General features: G+C 36.3%; 1 protein-coding gene across 1 annotated transcript in view; it reads right to left on the reverse strand.

Annotated features, from left to right (window-relative positions):
* Positions 1 to 9,745: 9,745 nt before the first annotated feature.
* LOC143663301 (transmembrane protease serine 11D-like) overlaps positions 9,746 to 25,751 on the reverse strand; it is a 72,578-nt gene continuing 56,572 nt past the window's right edge. The window contains exons 7-10 of the mRNA XM_077137020.1: positions 24,619 to 24,796; positions 14,929 to 15,188; positions 13,718 to 13,860; positions 9,746 to 11,264 (exon numbers count right to left, since the gene is read on the reverse strand). Of these exons, the coding sequence (XP_076993135.1) occupies positions 11,103 to 11,264; positions 13,718 to 13,860; positions 14,929 to 15,188; positions 24,619 to 24,796 (743 nt within the window). The 3' untranslated portion in view covers positions 9,746 to 11,102. The remainder of the gene's footprint in view (positions 11,265 to 13,717; positions 13,861 to 14,928; positions 15,189 to 24,618; positions 24,797 to 25,751) is intronic.

The following is a 25,751-nucleotide window of genomic DNA, read 5'->3' on the forward strand; positions in this document are numbered from 1 at the left end:
CCGATGAAGTAGGGACACATTGTTCAAGCTTTATAGATAAGGACATGGAGAAACAGCTTCCCATGGCCCTTCAATAGACCAATGTCAGTGGCAGAAAAACAGAAAGGGCTGACGAGAGGTTGTGGGTCATGATGAAAGAGTTTTGGGCAGAGTCAGAGGACCAGAAATTGAGTTTTCTTCTGTCTATTCCTACCACATGACCTTGGTCCCATTAACTAATTTCTTTTGTATTTAGCATAGAAAGAGTTTTCACTTTTTTTTTTAAGCAACTAGTTTTCATCATCTTCATTCTAGCTTCTTAATTCAAGTCAGTATCATCCTTTCCCTGGATGACTGTAATAACTTTCTGACTAGTGTTCCTTCTACTTTTGTCCTCTATAGTTCTTTCTCTTTAGAGAAGCCCAATTACTTTTTAGAAAATGGAAAGTTAATCATGATTTCCCTCCCAAACCTTCCCCTCACATCTGGAATAAAATCCAAACATCCCTCATTCCCTAATTCTTCAACTTTATCCAGTACTGATCTTTCTCCATTAGCTTTCCTCCAGCCACATTGGCATCTTATAGTTCCTTAAACTTACCAATCTTCTAATCACCTCAGTATCTTTTTTTTCTTTCAATAAGGGAAGTTGTCGGTTTACAGTACAGCCATTCACAAAATACAGGATTCCCATTGCTGTACTTTTACTAACAGCTTGCATTGATATACATGTTGTTACAATTGATGAAAGCACATTTTTATAATTGTATTACTAATTATAGTCCATAAATTAACCTAGGTCCGCTGTGTGTGTTGTGCAGTTCCATGGATATTTAAAAAAATTATTCTAGTACCATGTATCCAACCTAACATTTCCCCTCTTAATCACATGCAGCTAAAAATTTCAATACAGTTGATTATGTTCACAATGCTGTGCTGCCATCCCTATCATCCATTACCAAAACATTCCGATAGAAACCCTGTACCTCTATACATCGTAAGCCTTAACTATTCTTTGTCCCCTGGTAAACTATATTTTGGGTTCTGACTCTATGAGTTTGCTTATTCTTTCATATCAGTGAGATCATAAAATATTTACGCTTTTGTGTCTGGCCTTACTCAACATGATGTTCTCAAAGTTTGTCCATGTTGTCACAGGTATCAGAACGGTGTTCCTTTTCACAGCTGACTAATATTCCAAAGTGTGTATATACCACATTTTGTTTATCTATTCATCAATTGATGGATACTTGGGTTGTCTCCATGTTTTGGCAATTATGAATAATGTCACTATGAATATCAATGAGCAAATATCTGTTTGAATCTCTGATTCCAATTCTTTTGGGCATATAACTAGAAATGAGATTGCTAGGTCGTATGGTAATTCTATATGTAACTTTCTGAGGAACCGCCAAATTGTCTTCCACAGTGGTTGCATCCGTCTCGGGACTTTACACTTGTTTCTTCTTCTGCCTGGCTTGCTCTTCCCTAGAACTTAATTTGACTGGGTCTGAATAGGGCTTGGAATATGGTAAGCACTGAAAAACACTAATAAATGGATAAATAAATTGATGGATGAAAAATGAATAAATGGATAGATGGATGAATTTTGCATGGAAAAGACCTTTTCTAATATGTCAACTCATTTTTATTGCATTAGTAATTTCAGTTTAATTTGTATGAAAGGAGATAAGTTCAATGTAGAGGTAGCCCTGGAAAATGCCCTGCAATTTACACTTGCTTTTTTTTTATTTATTAAAAAAATTAACTAACACAACATTTAGAAATCATTCCATTCTACATATGCAATCAGTGATTCTTAATATCATCACATAGATGTATGATCATCATTTCTTAGTACATTTTCATCAATTTAGAAAAAGAAATAGCAAGACAATAGAAAAAGAAATAAAATGATAATATAGAGAAAAAAATAAAAAATACAAAAAATATATATAAAAAACTATAGCTCACACACAGCTTCATTCAGTGTTTTAACATAATTACATTACAATTAGGTAGTATTGTGCTGTCCAATTTTGAGTTTTTGTATTCAGTCCTGTTGCACAGTCTGTATCCCTTCAGCTCCAATTACCCATTATCTTACCCTATTTCTAATTCCTGATGGTCTCTGTTACCAATGACATATTCCAAGTTTATTCTCGAATGTCGGTTCACATCAGTGGGACCATACAGTATTTGTCCTTTAGTTTTTGGCTAGTCTCACTCAGCATAATGTTCTCTAGGTCCATCCATGTTATTACATGCTTCATAAGTTTATTCTGTCTTAAAGCTGCATAATATTCCATCGTATGTATATACCACAGTTTGTTTAGCCACTCGTCTGTTGATGGAGATTTTGGCTGTTTCCATCTCTTTGCAATTGTAAATAATGCTGCTATAAACATTGGTGTGCAAATGTCCGTTTGTGTCTTTGCCCTTAAGTCCTTTGAGTAGATACCTAGCAATGGTATTGCTGGGTCGTATGGCAATTCTATATTCAGCTTTTTGAGGTACCACCAAACTGCCTTCCACAGTGGTTGCACCATTTGACATTCCCACCAACAGTGGATAAGTGTGCCTCTTTCTCTGCATCCTCTCCAGCACTTGTCATTTTTTGTTTTGTTGATAATGACCATTCTGGTGGGTGTGAGATGATATCTCATTGTGGTTTTGATTTGCATTTCTCTAATGGCCAGGGACATTGAGCATCTCTTCATGTGCCTTTTGGCCATTTGTATTTCCTCTTCTGAGAGGTGTCTGTTCAAGTCTTTTTCCCATTTTGTAATTGGGTTGGCTGTCTTTTTGTTGTTGAGTTGGACAATCTCTTTATAAATTCTGGATACTAGACCTTTATCTGATATGTCGTTTCCAAATATTGTCTCCCATTGTGTAGGCTGTCTTTCTACTTTCTTGATGAAGTTCTTTGATGCACAAAAGTGTTTAATTTTGAGGAGCTCCCATTTATTTATTTCTTTCCTCAGTGCTCTTGCTTTAGGTTTAAGGTCCATAAAACTGCCTCCAATTATAAGATTCATAAGATATCTCCCTACATTTTCTTCTAACTGTTTTATGGTCTTAGACCTAATGTTTAGATCTTTGATCCATTTTGTGTTAACTTTTGTATAGGGTGTGAGAGATGGGTCTTCTTTCATTCTTTTGCATATGTATATCCAATTCTCTAGGCACCATTTACTCAAGAGACTGTTCTGTCCCAGGTGAGTTGGCTTGACTGCCTTATCAAAGATCAAATGTCCATAGATGAGAGGGTCTATATCTGAGCACTCTAGTCAATTCCATTGGTCGATATATCTATCTTTATGCCAGTACCATGCTGTTTTGACCACTGTGGCTTCATAATATGCTTAAAGTCCAGCAGCGTGAGACCTCCAGCTTTGTTTTTTTTTCCTCAAGATACTTTTAGTAATTTGGGGCCCCTGCGCTTCCAGATAAATTTGCTTATTGGTTTTTCTATTTCTGAAAAGTAAGTTGTTGGGATTTTGATTGGTATTGCATTGAATCTGTAAAGCAATTTAGGTAGAATTGACATCTGAACTATATTTAGTCTTCCAATCCATGAACACAGTATGCCCTTCCATCTATTTAGGTCTTCTGTGATTTCTTTTAGCAGTTTTTTGTAGTTTTCTTTGTATAGTCTTTTGTCTCTTTTGTTAAATTTATTCCTAAGTATTTTATTCTTTTAGTTGCAATTGTAAATGGAATTTGTTTCTTGATTTCCTCCTCAGCTTGTTCATTGTTAGTGTATAGAAACACTACAGATTTTTGAGTGTTGATCTTGTAACCTGCCACTTTGCTGTACTCATTTATTAGCTCTAGTAGTTTTGTTGTGGATTTTGCTGGGTTTTCCACGTATAGTATCATATCGTCTGCAAACAGTGATAGTTTTACTTCTTCCTTTCCAATTTTGATGCCTTGTATTTCTTTATCTTGTCTAATTGCTCTGGCAGGAACCTCCAGCACAATGTTGAATAATAGTGGTGATAATGGACATCCTTGTTTTGTTCCTGATCTTAAGGGAAAAGTTTTCAATTTTTCCCCATTGAGGATGATATTAGCTGTGGGTTTTTCATATATTCCCTCTATCATTTTAAGGAAGTTCCCTTGTATTCCTATCCTTTGAAGTGTTTTCAACAGGAAATGATGTTGAATCTTGTCAAATGCCTTCTCTGCATCAATTGAGATGATCATGTGATTTTTCTGCTTTGATTTGTTGATGTGGTGTATTACATTAATTGATTTTCTTATGTTGAACCATCCTTGCATACCTGGGATGCATCCTACTTGGTCATGATGTATAATTCTTTTAATGTGTTGCTGGATTCAATTTGCTAGAATTTTGTTGAGGATTTTTGCATCTATATTCATTAGAGAGATTGGTCTGTAGTTTTCTTTTTTTGTAATATCTTTGCCTGGTTTTGGTATGAGGGTGATGTTGGCTTCATAGAATGAATTAGGTAGCTTTCCCTCCACTTCAATTTTTTGAAGAGTTTGAGCAGAGTTGGTACTAATTCTTTCTGGAATGTTTGGTAGAATTCACATGTGAAGCCGTCTGGTCCTGGACTTTTCTTTTTGGGAAGCTTTTGAATGACTGATTCAATTTCTTTAGTTGTGATTGGTTTGTTGAGGTCATCTATTTCTTCTTGAGTCAAAGTTGGTTATTCATGCCTTTCTAGGAACTTGTCCATTTCATCTATGTTGTTGTATTTATTAGTGTAAAGTTGTTCATAGTATCCTGTTATTACCTCCTTTATTTCTGTGAGGTCAGTGGTTATGTCGCCTCTTCCATTTCTGGTCTTATTTATTTGAATCCTCTCTCTTCTTCTTTTTGTCAATCTTGCTAAGGGCCCATCAATCTTATTGATTTTCTCATAGAACCAACTTCTGGTCTTATTGATTTTCTCTATTGTTTTCATGTTCTCAATTTCATTTATTTCTGCTCTAATCTTTGTTATTTCTTTCCTTTTGCTTGCTTTGGGGTTAGTTTGCTGTTCTTTATCCAGTTCTTCCAAGTGGACAGTTAATTCCCAAATTTTTGCCCTTTCTTCTTTTCTGATATAGGCATTTAGGGCAATAAATTTCCCTCTTAGCACTGCCTTTGCTGCATCCCATAAGTTTTGATATGTTGTGTTTTCATTTTCATTCACCTCAAGATATTTACTAATTTCTCTTGTAATTTCTTCCTTGACCCACTGGTTGTTTAAGAGTGTGTTGTTGAGCCTCCACGTATTTGTGAATTTTCTGGCACTCTGCCTATTATTGATTTCCAACTTCATTCCTTTATGACTCTAGAAAGTGTTGTGTATGATTTCAACCTTTTTAAATTTGTTGAGACTTGCTTTGTGACCCAGAATATGGTCTATCTTTGAGAATGATCCATGAGCACTTGAGAAAATGGTGTATCCTACTGTTGTGGGGTGTAATGTCCTATAAATGTCTGTTAAGTCTAGCTCATTTATTGTAATATTCAAATTCTCTGTTTCTTTATTGATCCTCTGTCTAGATGTTCTGTCCATTGATGAGAATGGGGAATTGAAGTCTCCAACTATTATGGTAGATGTGTCTATTTCCCTTTTCAGTGTTTGCAGTGCATTCCTCACATATTTTGGGGCATTCTGATTCGGTGCATAAATATTTATGATTGTTATGTCTTCTTGTTGAATGTTCTTTTTATTAGTAGATCGTATCCTTCTTTGTCTCTTTTAACTGTTTTACATTTGAAGTCTAATTTGTTGGATATTAGTATAGCTACTCCTGCTCTTTTCTGGTTGTTATTTGCATGAAATATCTTTTCCAAACCTTTCACTTTCAACCTGTGTTTATCTTTGGGTCTAAGATTTGTTTCCTGTAGACAGCATATAGAAGGGTCCTGTTTTTTAATCCATTCTGCCATCTATGTCTTTTGATTGGGGAATTCAGTCCGTTAACATTTAGTGTTATTACTGTTTGGGTAATACTTTCCTCTACCATTTTGCCTTTTGTATTATATGTATCATATCTGATTTTCCTTCTTTCTACACTCTTCTCCATACCTCTCTCTTCTGTCTTTTTGTATCTGACTCTAGTGCTCCCTTTAGTATTTCTTGCAGAGCTGGTCTCTTGGTCACAAATTCTCTCAGTGACTTTTTGTCTGAAAATGTTTTAATTTCTCCCTCATTTTTGAAGGACAATTTTGCTGGATATAGAAGTCTTGGTTGGCAGTTTTTCTCTTTTAGTAATTTAAATATATCATCCCACTGTCTTCTAGCTTCCATGGTTTCTGCTGAGAAATCTACACATAATCTTATTGCGTTTCCCTTGTATGTGATGGATTGTTTTTCTCTTGCTGCTTTCAAGATCCTCTCTTTCTCTTTGACCTCTGACATTCTAACTAGTAAGTGTCTTGGAGAATGCCTATTTGGATCTATTCTCTTTGGGGTGCATTGCACTTCTTGGATCTGTAATTTTAGGTCTTTCATAAGAGTTTGGAAATTTTCAGTGATAATTTCTTCCATTAGTTTTCTCCTCCTTTTCCCTTCTCTTCTCCTTCTGGGATACCCACAACATGTATATTTGTGCGCTTCATATTATCATTCAATTCCCTGAGCCCCTGTTCAAATTTTTCCATTCTTTTCCCTATAGTTTCTGTTTTTTTTTGGATTTCAGATGTTCCATCCTCCAGTTCACTAATTCTAGCCTCTGTCTCTTGAAATTTACCATTGTAGGTTTCCATTGTTTTTTTCATCTCTTCTACTGTATCTTTCATTCCCATAAGTTCTGTGATTTGTTTTTTCAGACTTTCCATTTCTTCTTTTTGCTCATCCCATGCCTTCTTCATGTCCTCCCTCAATTTATTGATTTGGTTTTTGAAGAGGTTTTCCATTTCTGTTCGTATATTCAGAATTAGTTGTCTCAGCTTCTGTATCTCATTTGAGCTATTGGTTTATTCCTTTGACTGGGCCATATCTTCAATTTTCTGAGCGTGATCCATTATCTTCTGCTGGCGTCTGGGCATTTAATCAGATTTCCCTGAGTGTGGGACCCAGCAGGTTGAAAGACTTTCCTGTGAAGTCTCTGGACTCTGTTTTTCTTATCCTGCCCAGTATGTGGTGCTTGTCTGTCTGCGGGTCCCACCAGCAAAAGATGTTGTGGCTCCTTTAACTTTGAAAGACTCTTGCTGCTGGATGTGTGATGGAGACAGGAGAAAGGTTGTAGGTTGGTTTTAATGGCTTCAAATTGTGAAGTCCTGGGATCTGAATTCCTTGAGGGAGGGATTCCATCTGAGTTGCATTTCACCCCTCCCGCGGGGAAGGTTCAGGTGGTAGAGAGCCCTGAAAGCAGCCCGCCTCTGTGTTCGGGGCAGTCGCAACCTGTGTAATCCCAGTACTGAGCCCAGAGGCAACCAAGCCTCCACAGAAACAGCCGCAGAAGGCTCTGTTTCACCCCCTTTCCTCTTTTTCAGTTAGCCCAATAGGCGACTTCCACCTTGATCAGTTTTGCCTGAGCTAAGGGCCTATTTTTAGTAGTCAGGAGTTGTTCATTAATGCCACTATTGGTGTTAGGTTGGGCTCAGACTCTACTACTGTTGGAGTCTCTTTCCTTTCCCTCTGGGAAGCCACGTGTGTGGGAGGGGCTCCGGTCGCCGGCTCCGCGGCTTGGGGAACCGCTGATCCCAGCTAGCCTGGGAAGCCGCATGTGGGGGAGGGGCGCTGGCCACCGTGGCTTGGGGAACCGCCGATCTGAGTCTCTCAGCCAGACCAGGAAGGAGGGAAGGAGGGGGGCGGCCGCCAGCCGCCGTGGCCCAGGGAAGCTCGCACCACTCGGGGACCTCACCGCAGCAGAGTCTCGTAGCTGGTCCAGCCATTCTAGACTGGGGTACACTGTGTGTCTGGTCTCTGTCATGGCTCTGGGAGCTGTTCTGTACTGTTTCTAGTTATTTAGTAGTTGTTCTGGAGGAGGAACTAAGACGTGCGCACCTTACTAAGCCGCCATCTTCTCCCTCCACTTGTTTTTTGAGTTACTTACTCAATTTCATTCATTTACCTTTTTTTTGAAATGAATTTCTTGTTAATTTGAATTCTGATTGGTTTGATTTCTTTACTTAGATGATTTATTTGGCTTGTGGTTGTGATACATAAGATTAAACAAACAAACAAAAGCTCTCTGAATTCTTTCTGGCAGAGATCCTATGACCCTCAAAACTATTTGCTTATCACAGCAGAATCTTAGACTGGGAAGGAACACTGGGAATGGCCTAATGTGAATAAGTTCACCCAATGCAGAAATATTCCAAAAGGTTTCTGCAGTTGATCATCTAGATTATGCTTCAAAATCTCCCAGGATAAGGAGGTCTTCCTTCAAAAGATATCTGATTCTTATAGAAATGGGCCACTGGAAACATGAGAAAATGATTTGTTATCCTCATTGGAGATCAATAACAATTAATTATAAATAGAAAGAACTGGCTTTTGAAGTTTGGATTATGTGGCAGAGTAAAAAATAAATAAAGAGAAAATCTGTTTTAGGGCTATTTGAACCATTTAATATCTATCAAATTAGAAAATAGAAAGTGGATTGTCTAAGCTACAGCCTGTGATAGATTTTAGTTTCATAATCTAAGGAGATCTTACTGCTCTTTTCTCCAACTACAGGGTAATTATTATGGCCTATATCAAATTGATGCTCTGATATTACTATGAAATAAATGCATTTTCCTGAGTCATCAAGGACCTCTTTTATTCTGTTATCCTATAATAAATACCCAACTCTTTATCATTGCATTCAAAACTTTATATGGTAGCACCTGTTAGTGTTTGTCAAGACTACTATTTTTGAATGTCTTAAGGGCAAGGACTATGTCCTATTTATCTTAATTTCATTAGGGTCTGGGAGTGATCCTGGAACACAGCAGGGCTCAATCTATTTGTCAAACGAATGATCTATACTATCTAGAATTAAGACCCTCTAAGTAGTGCTAAAATAGTCCACTTGTTTGCTGTTAGCTGTCTTGGATACATTGACTCTTTTCAGTAGATCCGTCCACTATTTTAATTCAGGAAGATTTAGTCTGTATTTTAACTTTTCCATGTTTTTTCATTGGTGAGTATTTTTACTATTTACTAAACAGAATTCTTCCCACTATTAATAAGCCTTTCTGATTCTGAGTTATACTGCTGGACAGTTTCTGCAAGAGTTTCCAGAATGATTTTTTAAGGCCTAAATGGATTTATGAAAACCCCTCTCCCCTTATAAATACTCAAACTTATTTTCATGGAGGAAAATTGAATCCATCAGTACATAAAAAAGAAGCTCTCAAAGTAAGTGTTTCAAATATCTCTTCATAAAAACATGAGTGCTTTGTATATTCTGGTAAATAATGGACTGTTTTCAATAAATAATTTAATTTGGCCAATTTTCCACTAAATAGGTAACTTCCTTTATAGTTTTTGCTATATAAGAACAAACACAAATATGCTTATGATTATGTAAGGTTGTAAATACACACATACAAACACACAAATGCAACATGCACACCCTCATATTCCCCTTGAGACTTACTCTAAAATACCTGTTTAATTCTGTCCTCTTAGGGTGCAGCCAGGGAGTGTCAAGCTAGACGCTTGCCTCAGTTATAGAGCTTGATTATAAGGCAACAGAAAGTACCAAGCCTTTAGAAACTAGTTGGCAGTTCTCTTGTATGAGAACCAACTAAACAGATTGTTTTGCATTGTCCTTTAGAAATTATAACTATAAATAATTAGGCAGGGAGAACATTTTAAACATGCTTTATTTCAAGTAACTCATATCAAAGATTTATTTCCACATCTCACCAAGAGTTAAACATACAACTTCTTTTCCTTTAAAGAAAATGGCTTCAGTGTGCATCTCATCACAATTTTAAATTATGAAATACAAGAAATTTTCATTACAATGCATGGAGCTATTCAGATACCCAGTGACTTAACTTTTAGAAGGAAGATGTCCTGACACATACATGATCATCTATAAACAATCTTTAGCTATGCTAGTATCCCATTAAACTCAGTCACATTAATGATTCAGGCTATGTAAATTGCTGTACCATTATATTTTAATGGATTTTATTTAACTTAATGCTCTTTGGGGTGTGTGCTTGTGTGAGAAAAGAAAGTTCCTTCTCTCTTCAAAATAATTTTATTGGAATTACATGATTTAACTTATTGCTTTACAAACCAACGATTCCCCTTTCTTTTTCCTCATTAACTTTCAATTCATTATTTGGATTTTGCTTTTGAGGACACTCAGATTCTCTAAATTACTGTTACTGGTGGAAAGTTGGTGTTGGAAATCCTTCTAGAAATGATAGATTCCTTAGTTCTTAAATTTATTATTATTGTGTCTTTGTAGAAGACCTACTGTAAGTAAGTCCCTGAGAATGTTCTGAAGGCATCCTTCCTCATCTTTGCCATAGAGGAGACGTATTTTCTCCTTACAGATGAAGGATATTTTTTATAAAACTCCTTATCAAAATGTTTATAATTATTGAAGTTTCAGTTGAGGAGTAAACTGTTCTATCTTTATCAGATAGTTCTATGTAAGTGTGTCATATGTGTAATTAATATTGCTATAAAACTGTACAATGGTTTTCCATAATTAATTTTCAGATTCATACCACCTATAAAATCTTGAGTAATCAGTAGTTTTGGATAAATAGTGTTTTTTCTTGCCTTGTACTGTTTTTTCTGTCTGTCACTCTTCCTTGGTAAGTTTTGTGCTTCCTCCAGTTTCTCCTCAAGAAGACTCCTCTGACCTTTGGGGCATATCCAGCTTCTTCTAGTATACACTATTAAGGCACCTGTTTTTCTCACTACTAGCACTTATTGTGACTATAATAAAATTACGAATTCTTAAACCAGTTTAATGTTTCCCCTATTACAAGTCACAGTACTGTGCAACATTTGCACAGTTTCTCAAGAAAACCTAAGCAGTGTAATAACAAAGAAAGACTGAATGGTGTTTTTCAAACAACATTTATGCAACAGGCTATTGCCATAGGATACCTCACTCTCTGTTTCAGTTGAAAAGTAAAGCTTTGGAATTTTAGCACACCTGAATTCAGACTTTGCAAGAGAGTTGCTTTTATTGCGTTAGATCCCAGTTTGTTGGTTAATCCAGTCACGGTAAGTTGTCACTCGTGTGTACACTCCAGGCCTATCAGGCAGACCACACTGGAACCCCCAGCTTACTATCCCCACAACGAACCAAAGCCGCCGGGAGTCTTCTTGTACTAGTGGGCCACCAGAGTCACCCTGAAGTAAATAGAATGCTTAATTACTTGTGTGAATGTAACTGCCAAACACTAAGGAATTTATTTCTATGACAGGAGGGGAAGAAATAACATCCATTATAAAAGTAAGTAAAGTCAGTCCAACATTACCTGTAACAATATTGCATCAAGTCATGTAATTATTTAAATTCTCCAATCACACAATTTGTTCTTCTAGCAAGTCTGAGAAAAAGATGAGAAGTACACTTCTAAGATGTCCCTCAGCTGATTGCCTGGTTGACTCCAACTCATCCCAGGCTTTACTTCTTAAGTTTTATTGACCTGCTCCTTTTCTCCTTATCACCATGACTTTCCAACTATTACTGCTTCTTCATTATTTTATAAAAGCACATTTGTGTGCCTGTTTGAGCTTACATCCATTGGGTTAGCACTCCTTTTTATAGCAACTGCACATGCTTGCAACACTCTTTGCATCAATGCTTTTTATTCAGTGTCCGTCTTCCCCGCAAGATTGTAAGCTCCATCAGGGAAGAGAGCATTCTGTTCTAAAAACATCTGCACATAAACTTCTAGCTTATAGAAGTTTCTGAGAAAATATTTGTTGAATGAACTAGTTTCCAGAAGTCTCACGTATCTTCCTATATATAACATCCTGCATGATGTGTGATATATAGAATACCCTCAAAATGTGTTCTTTGGTGTATAAATCGAAAGAAATTTATATGTCAATGAGCAAACACTCACTATGAAATAATTAACAGCCAATTATAATAAGCCAACCAACCAACATATATTCATGTAATAATCTAGTGAGGGAGACAAATGTAGTGTCTTATATGCCACATGATGGGTTAAAATTATGGGATATGGAGTTAGATAGCCTGGATTTGAATTCTGGGTCCTCCACTTACTAGCTATGTGGCCTTGAGTAAATATTTTAATAGCTTTCTGTGCCTCAGCTTCCTAATCTGTAAATAGTGTTTTTACAAGTTTAAATAAGCTAACATATAAAGCACTTTAAGCACGGCCTGTCATAGAAGAGTACTCATAAAAGTTAGCTATTATTACTTCGTGTGCCTCTGGAATAGTTTACTATTCATTTGGCTGCTCTTAGTTGCTAGTTCTTCCCATACCCATTTAATTACTTGTCTAGATGGGGAGAAGTCAATGTATGACTCATCAACTTGTATGGCAAACCAACATTGGATGGAGCTGACTGGCATCTAAATCCTTTTGATGGCATATGTGTGTTCCAGTGAACCAGTTCTCAGGGCTCTCACGTAATTGTGCTTCTGCTGCTACTTATTATTTGGCATGAAATTTCTTCGCATGATGTCTTATCAATAGTGGACAAGCACAGGTTAAACTAAGAGATATGTAATTTTTCCTGTATGGATTGAGGACTTTCTTTGCATATACTGTTTAAACATTAAATATTACTTCTTTTCCCAAAATGTGACCACTGAATAGAGAACTTAGTAATATTTGAATAGAGAATTTAGTAATATTTGATATAAAGAATAAATCTTATGTTTTTTCATGCATTGTACCAGGAAAACAACAATATATTCCCCAAGAAATTGGGTTGATTTCACTTAATTTCATGTGAAAAGAATACTTATTTCTGCCATTAAGTAGTTGTTTCTGTTAATATATAGGGTTGGATTTCAGACATGTGAATTAAACCTATTGAAAAACAGAACCCCATGAATTAAGTTTAGATAATTTAATTTAAATTTTTAATGTTAAAACTTTTATTTTAATTACTTTGAAGAAGAACTTTCATATTCATTGTTTGCTTTTGTATATTTGCTTGAAAAATTACAGGCTAGATCTAAATAGTTATTTATTCATTTTTTTTCCAATTTTCTTTTTCACGATTATGGAAGCTGTTGTGACTCAAATTACCAGATTTTCTGCATAAATTTTCTACATGCTGATATTCAGTTATAGTTTATATTTTAAAAGTTAATTATTGTCTATGATTCAAACATTTGATTTTTTAAAATTTGAAACTACATAACGGTTAAAAGCATGAGATTAAAATTATTAATACCAGTGATCATGGTCTTGAGTAAACAACTGCAACAATAAAAAGAGCTGATATTTCTTCGTTGTGGACTATGTGCCAGAAATATTTAATCTTTAATAGTACCTAAAAAGTTAGATACTATTATTACTACCCATATTTTATAGATAAAGAAAATTGGTTATAGATACTAAAGAATTCAAACCCAGGTGTGTCTGATTTTTGAGCTTGATTGGATGCTTAATCACTCTGTAATTTGTTTTCTCAGAATTAATGCTTTATTATAGCTCAGTTTCATAAAGGAAGTTTATCTCCAATATTTGTATTATAAATTTTTAGAGTATCAGAATTATGTATTGTAACCGTGTTAGCTTTATGTCTACCACAGCTAAAATTGCTTACAGACTTCTTAGATGATGACATTAATAGCATTGTGTTGACCTTACCTGGCAAGCATCTGCTCCACCACTAGGTAATCCAGCACACAGCATCCCAGGCAAGATGGCACCATTATAACTGGTTGGTGCATTACATACATTGTTACTTAGTATTCTAACCCGCACTTGCTCTAGCTCTGTAACTGTGTTGCCTGTTAAATGTAGAAGCAGAAAGAAAATGGGCATCATGATATATAAACTAATGAGCCTAAGGTGAATATGAGGAGGAATGGATGTCCTACAAATATGACTTCCTATTCAGTAAAGAAGGCTACTGAAAATGCACTTAAGAGTTTCTTCCCAAGAAAGATTCCCATAGTAAAGACAAATAATTTACAGAGATTGGTTTTCTCTTTTTGTTCTAGCTCTGTGATATAGGGCTACTTAGGCTTTTAGATAAAATAAATACATTTGCTGTCTTAAAATTAACCAGTTGCGTTTGAATTATACACTGATCAACTGTAGATTGGAAAATTACGTATGGCATATCCTCTAATCCAGTAAAAAAGAAAACAATTTTGTGTCAGGGTTAAAATACTAATCCATTTTATATTAGTATTACCTTAAAATGGCACTGTTATTGTGTTCTATGATTGGCACAAATTCTATGTGTTATACCAACTGACTTTTAGCAATGAGGACATAGAAATATTTTTTAGAGCAGTTAAGCTTTTGTATTATTCCTTAAAGAGACAATATACAACATGGATTTAAACCAGTGTAAATTATTGGTAGCACTCTTTGGTTGATGCTCTTATTTAGCTCCTTAGTTCTCTTTTTATTGCCCTCCTTTTTTTCCCCCTCAGTTCATCCATTCAATAAACAAGCATGACCAATGCTTATGTACACATGGTTTTTCTAGGATGTATTTCATTTAGAATGCTTTAATTCTGTAAAAACTTTTAAAGAATATCTATTCAAATATTTTTTTAATAGGGGAGTAATTTGAGTCCTAGAGAATCTCTGGATCATTAAAGAACTTCCGTACCTTAATTACTTTGTCCCGTGTTTCCATTGACTATGTTTGAGAACTCTCCATGCCTTCTGGAATCATAGCTTTGCTTTTCTATGGGAACTCTAGGGGAACTAGAACTTAGGTTGATCAGAATATAGGATGGTTCTGTCCACAGAATCTGTCCTCTGGATTTTCCCGCATTAAAAAATTTCTTTACTAGCAAATAACATAGACTTTGTTTATATGTTTCTCCTGAGACACTTACCGCCATATTCTTGTGATCCCCATCCTGTCACATACGCAGTAGAACCAGGTAGAATATTTTGGGTAGCCACTGGGAGACACACTGTGTGGATATTTCTGGTAAAGCTGACTCTTCTCTCAAGTTGCATAAGTGCAATATCATTTTCACGAGTTGAAGGATCATAATTACCATGGACAACAATTCTCCTTACTCTTATTCTCATTGTAGGAGATATTGTGGAAAGACCAAAGGCGACAATCCATTGACGAGGATTAGAGGAGCTAAAAAAATATGAACACACTATTTAGATAGGTAATTTGAGTTCAGATATTTGGATTTTGTATTTGCTACCTTCCCCCTCCACCCCCCCAACACCCCATCATGCAGGGTGGATCCAGCTTGTGCTCTGATTATTGGCCTCTGGCCCTGTTCCAGAGGAAGCAGAGTAGCTCTCATGGCCATGCAGGATTACATGTATGCCAGTACCAATCTGCATGGAAGTCTGAAAGACTGAGCCATGGAACTTGTCTCTAGCTTGCTCTCCCAGGGTTTGTCCAGAGGGCTGAGAAGTTGCTTGCAGTCAGTTGGTGCAATGTGAGAAACAATAAAGTTAAAGGAACCTGGGACAAAAGACTACCGGCATTAAGGCACTCCAAAGAGTACCCAGGAGGGGGTGAAAGTCTATTTTAAGGGGAGGATAGGTGAAACTCTATTTCAAGGGGAGTTTACTCGAACTCCTGCAAACCATATACAGGAATTTCCTACGGCATCTAATTCCTAAGGCACATGCTCAGGGAAAAAGGCAGTTCCCATAGCTCTAAGCAGGCTGCAATAGGAAACAGAGGACAGGGCACTTCCCACTTTTCTCTGGTTGATCTTCTTGATAAGAGGATTAAGTTCTGAAGGGGACCACAAGCCAAAGTAGAGCCAAGTTGCAAAGACAGCAAAAGGTGTCTATGTTTTGGTTTGTTTGTTTTGATTAGTTCCTGACATTCAAGAAAATCTCTGTAATATCACTAGCTGGATACAAACATAAGGAACAGACTGCTCAGGGACTAAATCCCAGAGTCAACACTTTAAACATTAAAATGTACAATGTGCAACAAAAGATTATATGACAGATACAGAAACAGGATGGGAACTGATGACCTATCCAAAGGGACAAGATCAAAATCACAGCAAACTTCAATGAAGAGGACCAGACTTGGGCCTTACAAGAGAGAGACTTTAAAAATATGATCTTCAATATGCTCAAGAAGATAAAGGAAAACAAGGAGAAAGAACGACCTAAAAGATATCAGGGAAATTGGAATGAACAATATGTGGATCTCTGTAGCAATGAAACAGAAATACTGAAGCTGAAGAACACAACAAGTGCAGTAAAAAATCCCCTAGGAGGTTTCAACAGCAAATAAAAAGTGGCAGAAGGAAAAATCAGTGATCTTGAAGGCCAGACAATTGAAATGATTTAGATTGAGGGGCAGAAAGAATAAAAATTTAAAAAGAATGAAACAAGCCTAAGACATTATGGGACACCATCAAGCATATGAATATATTCATTATTGGAGTCTAAGAAGGAGAAGAAAAAGAGAAAGGGAAAGAAGGATTATTCAAAGAAATAACGGCAGAAAGTTTTCCCAATTTAATGAAAAACATGAATGTGAAAAGTCCCAGATGTCCAACAAACCCCAAACAGGATAAACTCAAAAAGAACCATAACCAGCATATAGTAAGCAAATTTCCCAATATTGGAGACAAGGAGAGAGTACTGACAGCTACAATAGAAGAGCAATGAGTTATGTACAAGGGTATCTCAATAAGATTAAGTTCTGATTTCTCATCAGAAACCATGGAGGCAAAAAGGCAGTAGCATGAAATATTTAAGTGCTGTAAGAAAATAATTGTCAACCAAGAATCTTATATCTGATGAGAGTGTCTTCCACAAATTAGGGGAAGAGTAAGACAACCCCAGATAAATGAAAGCTGGAGGAGGTTTTTAACCACTAGGCCTGCCCTACAGGAACTACTAAAGGGAGTTATTCAGATTGAAAGGAAAGGACACCTCTGGCAAAGGTATTTTTTAGTATTTCACTACATTTCTTACTCCTTACAGGGTATGAGATGTAAATGAATTAAATGATAAATCTAGGGCTTTTTATGTACAATGTACAAAGATTTAATTTGTAACAATACAAAAAAGTGAGGGATATAGCAGTATAGGAACAGTATATATATGTAAACTATTGAGGTCAAATTGAGAGCAAATAAAATATGATTGCTACAGATTTCAGGATGTTAAAATTTAATCCCATAGTAATCACAAAGAAAACATATGAAAATATATGTGAAAGGAAGTGAGAAGGCAGTCAAAATGGTACAATACAAAAAAACAAACAGATAAATATGAAGTAGGCATTAACAGAAGAATTGAGGGTCACAAAAGGTATAAGACTTAGAAAGATTATAGAGCAAAATGGAAGAATAGAGTATCACATTATGAGTAGTTACTTAAAAGTAAATAGATTTACTTCTCCAGTAAAAAGGTAGAGATTGACTGAGTAGATGAAAAGTATGACCCAACCATAAGCTATTAAAAGAGACTCATTCTTAAAACATAAATAGGTTTAAAGTGAAGAGATAGAAAAAATAGATCATGCAAGTAGCAATCAAAAGAGAGCTTTAAATAAATATATATATATATTTATAGCAGTCTCAAAATATATGAAGCAAATATGACAGATTAGAAGGTTGAAAAAGACAGTTTCATACAAATATAAGAGGAGATTTCAATACACCACTTTCAAAAATGGATAGGATACCTAGATAGAACATCTACTCTTAGATAGAACATGATATCAGCTAGATCCAGACATATATTGAACTTCATCCAAAAGCAACAGAATACACACTTCTCTAGTGCACATGGATAATTCTCCGGGATAGACCATAAATTGGGTTACTGAGCAAGCCTCAATAAATTAAAAAATATTGAAATCATATCATTTATCTTCTCTGATCACAATGGAATGGAGCTAGAAATTAATAACAGCAAGGGAAATGGAAAATTCACAAATATGTACTCTTATAGAATAAATGAGTCAAAGAAGAAATCACAAGCTTAATTAGGAAATACCTTGAGGCAAATACAACTGAAAAAATCACATACAAAACTTATGTGATGAAGCAAAAATAGTGCTGAGAAGGAAATTTGGAGCTCTAAATGCTTACATTATAAAAGAAGAAAGATCTCAAATCAGAGTCTTAACTGAAAACTGGAGGACTAAATAAAGAAGAACAAACTAAATAGTATATGGCATGTGATTACATAACCAACCTATAAGCTGAATATTGACTATTGAGACAAAAACACTAACTTTGTTCCACCATAAATAAGACAAATAAGACTCACTAACTTGTCACCACATGAGGGTTGTGTTTAGTCTTTGGTGCAGTCCTGAGGGCTCATACCACCTCCAGTTGTGTTAAATACAGAATCCGTACATATTTCTGGTAGCATCAGACATGAAATATAGGAAGTAAAACCCAAAGTGTCCTGTGTTCATGAACTGTCTGTGCCATATACGTAACATAAAGGCCACTTTTAAAACTTTTCAGATGAAGTTATTCAATCAAGTTTGCCTTTTCAGAATTATTATGCTAGTTTATAGTGAAGGTAAAAGCAATTGCTAGAATAGCTTACTTATTTATAACACATTAGATTTTAAGCTCAGACAAAGCATTTAGCTGTCATAAATTCTGTTCAGTTTTTTGTCAAATTGAAGGAATCTACAGGATACACAAAACCATTCCTCATAATGTATTTGCAGTAAGATATTCAAAGATGTAAAAAGTAAAAATGAAATATAAAGTGGTATAGGCATTAAAAAAACAATAAGCATATTAATTTAAAGATGCCATTTATTTGCAACAGTAGACGCCAAGGCATTCTCCAGAAGAATTCTCTTTTATTTCACCAAAGTGCTTTAGAACTTAGATTTCTATAATCTGCATGAAGTGTAAAGAAAAAGGAACCGCTTTGGTAATGGATGATGATGATCATAGCACAACACTGTGAATACAATATCACTGAGTTGTACAGATAAAAAAGGCTAGAATGAGAAATTGTGTGTTTCAATGAAATTAAGAAAAAAAGTGCCTATTTTCAAAATAATACAAGCTACTTAGCATGAAAAACCTATACTTAAAAGTTGTTTTTCATGTTGTAGTGTGTATGTGCTCAGCTTTAATGAAGACTCTCCTTTGTAACTCCTCGGAAGAGCAGGAAATGGAGTAGCAAAAGTAAGCCTAAGAAGTCACAGGGCTCTGAAAGTCTTTTCTCTGGATGCTCATGGCCACTTTTATTTCAGTACAGAAGGATAAGTGTGTTTTGGGAAAAAAGAATCATCTTGACTAGTAGGTTTCTTGTCAACGAACATCAGATAGACAACTATTAATCAGATCATTAGACTGAAGCTACACACTCTGGGGTGTTGACATGCTTACAGAGAAGGCAAGTAAAATCTTCATACAGACCAAACATAAGGGCCAGTGTACTTGTCTTCTGCATTAATGGGAGAAGGATTCCACAATACAAGTTTTGGAATTCGACCCTCCTCAACTGAAGTGTTGCGTCTTGGATTTTGACTCCATGTAGCTGTTGCCAAAAGAGGACTGTTCTAGTTTGCTAGCTGCCAAAATGCAGTATACCAGAATCAGAATGGCTTTTAAAAAGGGGGATTTAATAAGTTGCTAGTATGTAGTTCAAAGGCAGAGAAAATGTCCAATTAAAACAAGTCTATAGACATGTCCAATCAAAGGCATCCAGGGAAAGATACCTTGGTTCAAGAAAGCTGATGATATTCAGGGTTTCTCTCTCATCCGGAAAGGCACATGGCAAACACAGTCACGGTTTCTCTTCTCTCGGCTAGAAGGGCACATGGTGAGCAAGGCATCATCTGCTACTTTCTCTCCTTGCTTCCTATTTCATGAAGCTCCCCGGGGGGCATTTTCCTTCTTCATCTCCAAAGGTCACTGGCTTATGGGTTCTCTGCTTCTCATGGCTGTGGTGTTCTTCTCTGCTCTCTCTGAATCTCCTATTCTCCAAAATGTTTCCTCTTTTATAGGACTTCAGAAATGAATCAAGACCCACCTGAATGGGTGGAGACATGTCATCACCTAATCCAGTTTAACAACCACTCTCGATCACATCACATCTCCAGGGAGATGATCTAATTACAGTTTCAAACATACAATGCTGAATAAGGATTAGAAGAAACGTCTGTCTTTACAAAATGGGATTAGGATTAAAACATGGCTTTTCTAGGGGACACACATCCTTTCAAACCAGCACAAGGACCTTCTGGATGGGAAAAGTGATTGCTATATTGTTGAAAGTTGCACAGCAGCCACACAAGTAATGCTTTATTTCACAAACACTTGTAGTAAGAAGTGATATGTCTTGTTTTGAAGATGTTATGATTGGTAGCCTCTTTTCATGGGTTTCTAAATCCATTCTGTTGCTTAAGAACTTTCTTCCTCATGAACAGCTTTTTAACCTATCGTTGCAGATGTCCCGACCCATGCCTGGTAGGCACTCACCTGTAGGTTAGCGAGGGGATGAGGCCACAACCAGTGCCTGTGCAGGCATAGTCCAAGAATAATTTAACCAAGGATGTAAATGACTTGTAAACAGAAAATTAAAAAGAAAAAAAAAGCAGAAATAAATCAAGGCCTAAAGAAATGTGAGGACATTCCATTTTCATGGATTGGAAAAATAAGTATTGTTAATATGTCAAGTCCGCCCAAAATGATTTACAGATTCAATGAAATCCCCATTAATAGTCCAACAGCATTCTTTACAGAAATGTTAAAGCTATTCATTCAATTTATGTGAAAGGGTAAGGGGCCCTGAATAGCAAAAGCCATCTTGAAATAGAGGAACAAAGTCAGAGAACTCACACTTCCCAATCTTAAAACCTATTACAAAGCCACAAAAATCAAAAGAGTATGGTACTGGCACCAGGGCAGATATAGATGGATGGACTTGAATTGACAGTTCAGAAATTAACCAACACATTTAAAGTCAACCAATTTTTTTTTTTAATGCTGTATGGTGGGGTTACATTTCATTCTTTTTCCATGTAAGTATCCTATTATTTCAGCACCATTTGTTGATTTTTGTTTGCTTGTTTTTGTTGGTTCTTCATTTGTTTGTTTGGGAGGTGCATGGGCCAGAATCGAACCCTAGTCTCCCGCATGGGAGAATTCTACCACTAAACTATCCTCACACTCTTATCAACTGATTTTTGACAAGGGTGTCAAGTACACTCAACAGGAAAAGAATAGACTTTTTAACAAACGGTGCTGGGAAAATTGGCTGTCCATCTGCAAAAGAATGATAGTGGACCCCTACCTCATACCATATACAAAAATCAACTCAAAACCAATCAAAGACCTAAATATAAGAGCCAGGACTTCTAAACTCGTAGATGAAAACATAGGGGAGAGTCTTCAGGGCTTGATGTTAAGCAATGGTTTCTTAGACTTTACACCCAAAGCACAAATATAAAATAAAGAATAGGTTAATGGGACAGCATCAAAATTTAAAACTTTTGTGCCTCAAAGGACTTTATCATAAAAGTAAAAAGACAACCTATTTGACGGGAGAAATTACTTGGAAATCACATATCTGATAAGGGTTTAATATCTAGAATATATAAAAAAATCCTACTACTCAATAAGAAAATGATAAATAACCCAATTTTAAAAATGGACAAAAGATTTGAATAGACATTTCCCCAAAGAATATTTATAATTGGCCAAAAAGCACATGAAAAGATGCTCAATATCATTAGCCATTATATTTCCATTTTTGCCTGACACTTTTCTCTGCCCAAATCCCCAATGACTTCTTGGAAGAAATCTTCCTTTCTTTCCTTGCCTTCACTGACACTGCTCCAGATTCCTGGACATTCCACTCCTTCCTAGCCACTTGCTGAGCTAATAATCATTCTTCATGATCAACCACCTCCTATGGCCTTTCTTTGTAAGACATCCTTAAGGTTTTTCTCTATAAATTCAGCTAAATGAAGTTGTTTGTCCCTAAAATGGTATAAATGCTTACTGTTCACATCACATGTTGGACACTTATTATATACATGATGAATGTGCCAGCCAAAATCATCAATCTTATCTTTCTAATCCACTAATAATTATATTCCTCTTTCTGCCTAAGGCAGCGATTTTTATATAGAAGGAAGCATGAATGAAATAGTGGCTGATTCTTGATTGCATCCCAAAGCCTGTTTTGCCTTCCTTTTGTTGCCTACATACCACATTCCTTCAAATTTCCATCACAGGATGGTCTTCATAGCCAGAAGGGCTATCTGGTTGGATGGGTGTCAGGTGAGATTGTGGAAACTTTTTTCCAAGGCAAAGTGACAAGCTTTGACTTTTATTTTGTGTTAAACCATATGAATTGATGAGGATGGAGAGAGAGAGAGACTGAGGGAGAGAGAGAGAGAGAGAGAGAGAGAGAGAGAGAGAGAGAATAAGTAGTTGTGCAGAGAAAAGCAGATAGGAGAGGTCATGTAGCATAGGAGAAAGCAGCTCCTTGATCGCAAACCTTAATGAAGTCAGGATGACCTTCCTTACTCTGGGTTCAATGATACATCATTGGTTGACTAGGGAAATATCAAAAAAAAAAAAAAAAAAAAAAGAAGAAGAAGAAAGGATACACTGGCTTGTGTAAGAGTAAACCATATTTAAAATAAAATATTTTAAAAAACAAGCAAATTCATGAATTTTAACTTTGAGTTTCTATTGCTCATGGAATTTACCAACTATTGTTCCCGCATTAATGTAATATTGTGAAGATTCTAATGAGACCTTTTTTCCTGTTCTTCTCTCTCTCCTTCCCCCTTTCACTTCCTCCATCCCTTTCTACTTTCCCTGCATTCTCTAATTCTTTTCAGCAAATGGATAAGTGAATGGTTTTGGAAACTGATAGCTCTGTGTTTAAATCTTGGCTATACCACATATTAACAGTGTTATTTAGGGTAAGTTACTTAATCTTTCAGTTTATTTATGTATAAGCTGCCATTGATAATACTCATTCTCTCACACAATTGAAAGTATTAATCAAGGCAAGAAAAGTAAGTCAAGCACGATACTTGGCACAAAGTAAGTGCTCCATGAAGTTAGCTCTTATTTTCATTAACTATACTTTAATAAGCCATTACTAAGTGTCTAAACTTGTATAAGCAATAGTATTAATCTCTGGGAATAAAATATAAGTAATTAATGTAGAGCTCCACATACTAGTGGAGGAGACTAACAGAGACAAATACACTGTAATAAATTACAGGGACAACAGTAAAAGATAGATAAGCAAATTTCTGTGGCACAGGGCAAGGAGGAAAGAGAGCATAAGGGAATGCTTCACAGAACAGCTGTCATCAACAATCCTCCCATAAGGGCCTTATCACTTCTATATCCTTGATGTATGGCTGGCCATACCCCAAACAAACCCTTCATTGATGGCTCAATGAAGTGAAGCTGGGAGTTCATAGGGAGGGTGCTGATATATGTATGATTTGTCAACTCGAGTGGATCAATCATGGTAGCTACCAAAGCAAACCCAAGCAGCTGCTATAATATTCACAGTATCTAGAAGGGAGAAGTAAGCCATTTGTATCCCAAGCATCTTTTGTATTTGTCTCTATACTTTGCTGCATTTTCTGGAGGGGATGAGTTATTGAAGGAGTCTGAGAGAGATGGATGTTATGAGGCACACACTGAGGTCAGATCACCTTCCTGGGTGAGATTTTCATGAAACAATTGTTGGGATCTAAGACACCTCAAATAATAAGAGAGTTCTGAACGTAACAGGTTTTAGTCATGCTGAAGTCTAAGGAAGTCCTTTTTTTCATGAACAATATGACATTTCTTTATACCAATAAGATAAGATTATGCAACCTACTCTTCATTGGCATACTACCCTAGTGTTAGTAACAGCCTTTGGTCACCTCGATTAAAATTTTTCTGTAAGTTGTTTATATTAATCTTATTTATGGTACTTACTATAATTGATCATCTTGGGTGTGTGTGTGTATATGTATATTTTCCTCCAACATTAGAATTTAAGTGCCCTGAAGTTAAGGGCAGTGTTCTGTTTATATTATCAGTCTCTACAACACAGAACACTTGCTCAATAATTTTTGAAGGAATATATTAATGGCATGGGACAGCATAAAGTTTAGTTATCAGCCTGCTGATCAGCTTACATGATATAATGTACAAATCTCCCACAATAATTCAATTTGCTAACCTTTAATGTATGTGTAAAATTAGCTTATTTAATCCTACCAATAACACTAAGACATAGATAACAGTATTGTCTCTAATTAGGGAAAACGTGAGGCTTATGAAGAGTCAATACATTTCCTAAACTTTCATAGTCAGGATTTAAATGAAACGTTCTAACATACAAACTACTGTTCATCAGGTGATAATCTGAAATAGTAAACTGAAAGAAAAAAATAGTCTTGCTATCATGAATAGGAGGAAAAATCTCAGTTTTAAAAGTGATTTATTTCTGGCTCAATCCAATCAGTTCTGGTTCAATCCAATCAGTTCCGGCCACAGTGTGTGGAATCCTCAGGTAAGTATCTATGCTAGCTATTCCCAGATGGCAAGTAGTTGTGCCCTCACCTTCTGAAGCAGTGAGCAGCTGTCAGGATCCATGTGCTACCGATCAGGGAGCCTCCGCAGACATGCATATTATTGCGTTGCAGACTGACTTGCCATGGCCAGTCTCCTTCCTCAGCCTTAGTGCCTCCTATGATTCTCTCTTCGGACAATGTCATTAGGTCTGGACCGGCCCCACACTCTAATGAGAAAAGGGCATTAACATGCTAGGACAATCATGATTTATTTATATTTGGTAGGTGCTACAAGAGTTTCTCCATCATTTACGTCTTTTATGTCTTTTTCTCAACCTTTTCTTCCCTGCAGTCCCCATTCTTCGATCCCCCAGACACACAAAAGCCCCCATGCTGGACTTCCCCAAAATATGTTCAATATGCTATATTTTAACTTAAATGTGTAACCAGTATAGCCTATAGATTGCATTTTTCAGAACTTTTCTGAAAGTGAACTGGCATTTAGACTTTAAATTTTGGAGCAGCTTCAGAGTTCTTTGGAATTTCCCAAGTATAAGGGTTAAAATAGGTCAAGCCTGGATGCACCATCTCAGGTCAAAGGTTCTCTGGGGGAATTTGTTCCTCTATAGCCTTCTACTTAAAATGTAGTCTGTGAACCTGTAGCATGGGTATCATCTGGGAGTTTTTTTTAGAGATGTTGAGTCTTAGGACTGACACTTGGGAGTGAATCAGAAGCAAAGCAGCATTTTAACGAGATCTTCAGGTGTTTTGTAGTGCACATAGACGTTTGATGAACATTGCTCGGCTCTGGAGCATGACTTGGTGGTATTGCAGTTCATCATGAAAGTTTCGGGCCATCTCCAGACTTAACTTTATTTTCCCAAATGTCCCCTAATCCCTGCTGTTAGGTCCAGAGAGTATTCTCGAGGGTGACTGAGGGTTTCTAATATCTAGATAAGGTTTATCTAGAAGTCTTAAAAGAGACATGAGTACTCCAATGGCTAGAGCTGAAAGAGTCGGGGGGCAGCCTGCTCACCATATCTTCTCACCCTCTATTCCCATATTTATTTCCTCTGGTTTAGTCTATTACTAAGATATTAGAGGTAAATCAACACCATCAATTTCTTTTGCTAGGTTGGCTCTAAAGTAGTGACGCTTCAATAGGACAATTGCCCAGTAGCA

Source organism: Tamandua tetradactyla, chromosome 19 (assembly GCF_023851605.1).
Source record: "Tamandua tetradactyla isolate mTamTet1 chromosome 19, mTamTet1.pri, whole genome shotgun sequence".
Lineage (NCBI taxonomy): Eukaryota > Metazoa > Chordata > Mammalia > Pilosa > Myrmecophagidae > Tamandua > Tamandua tetradactyla.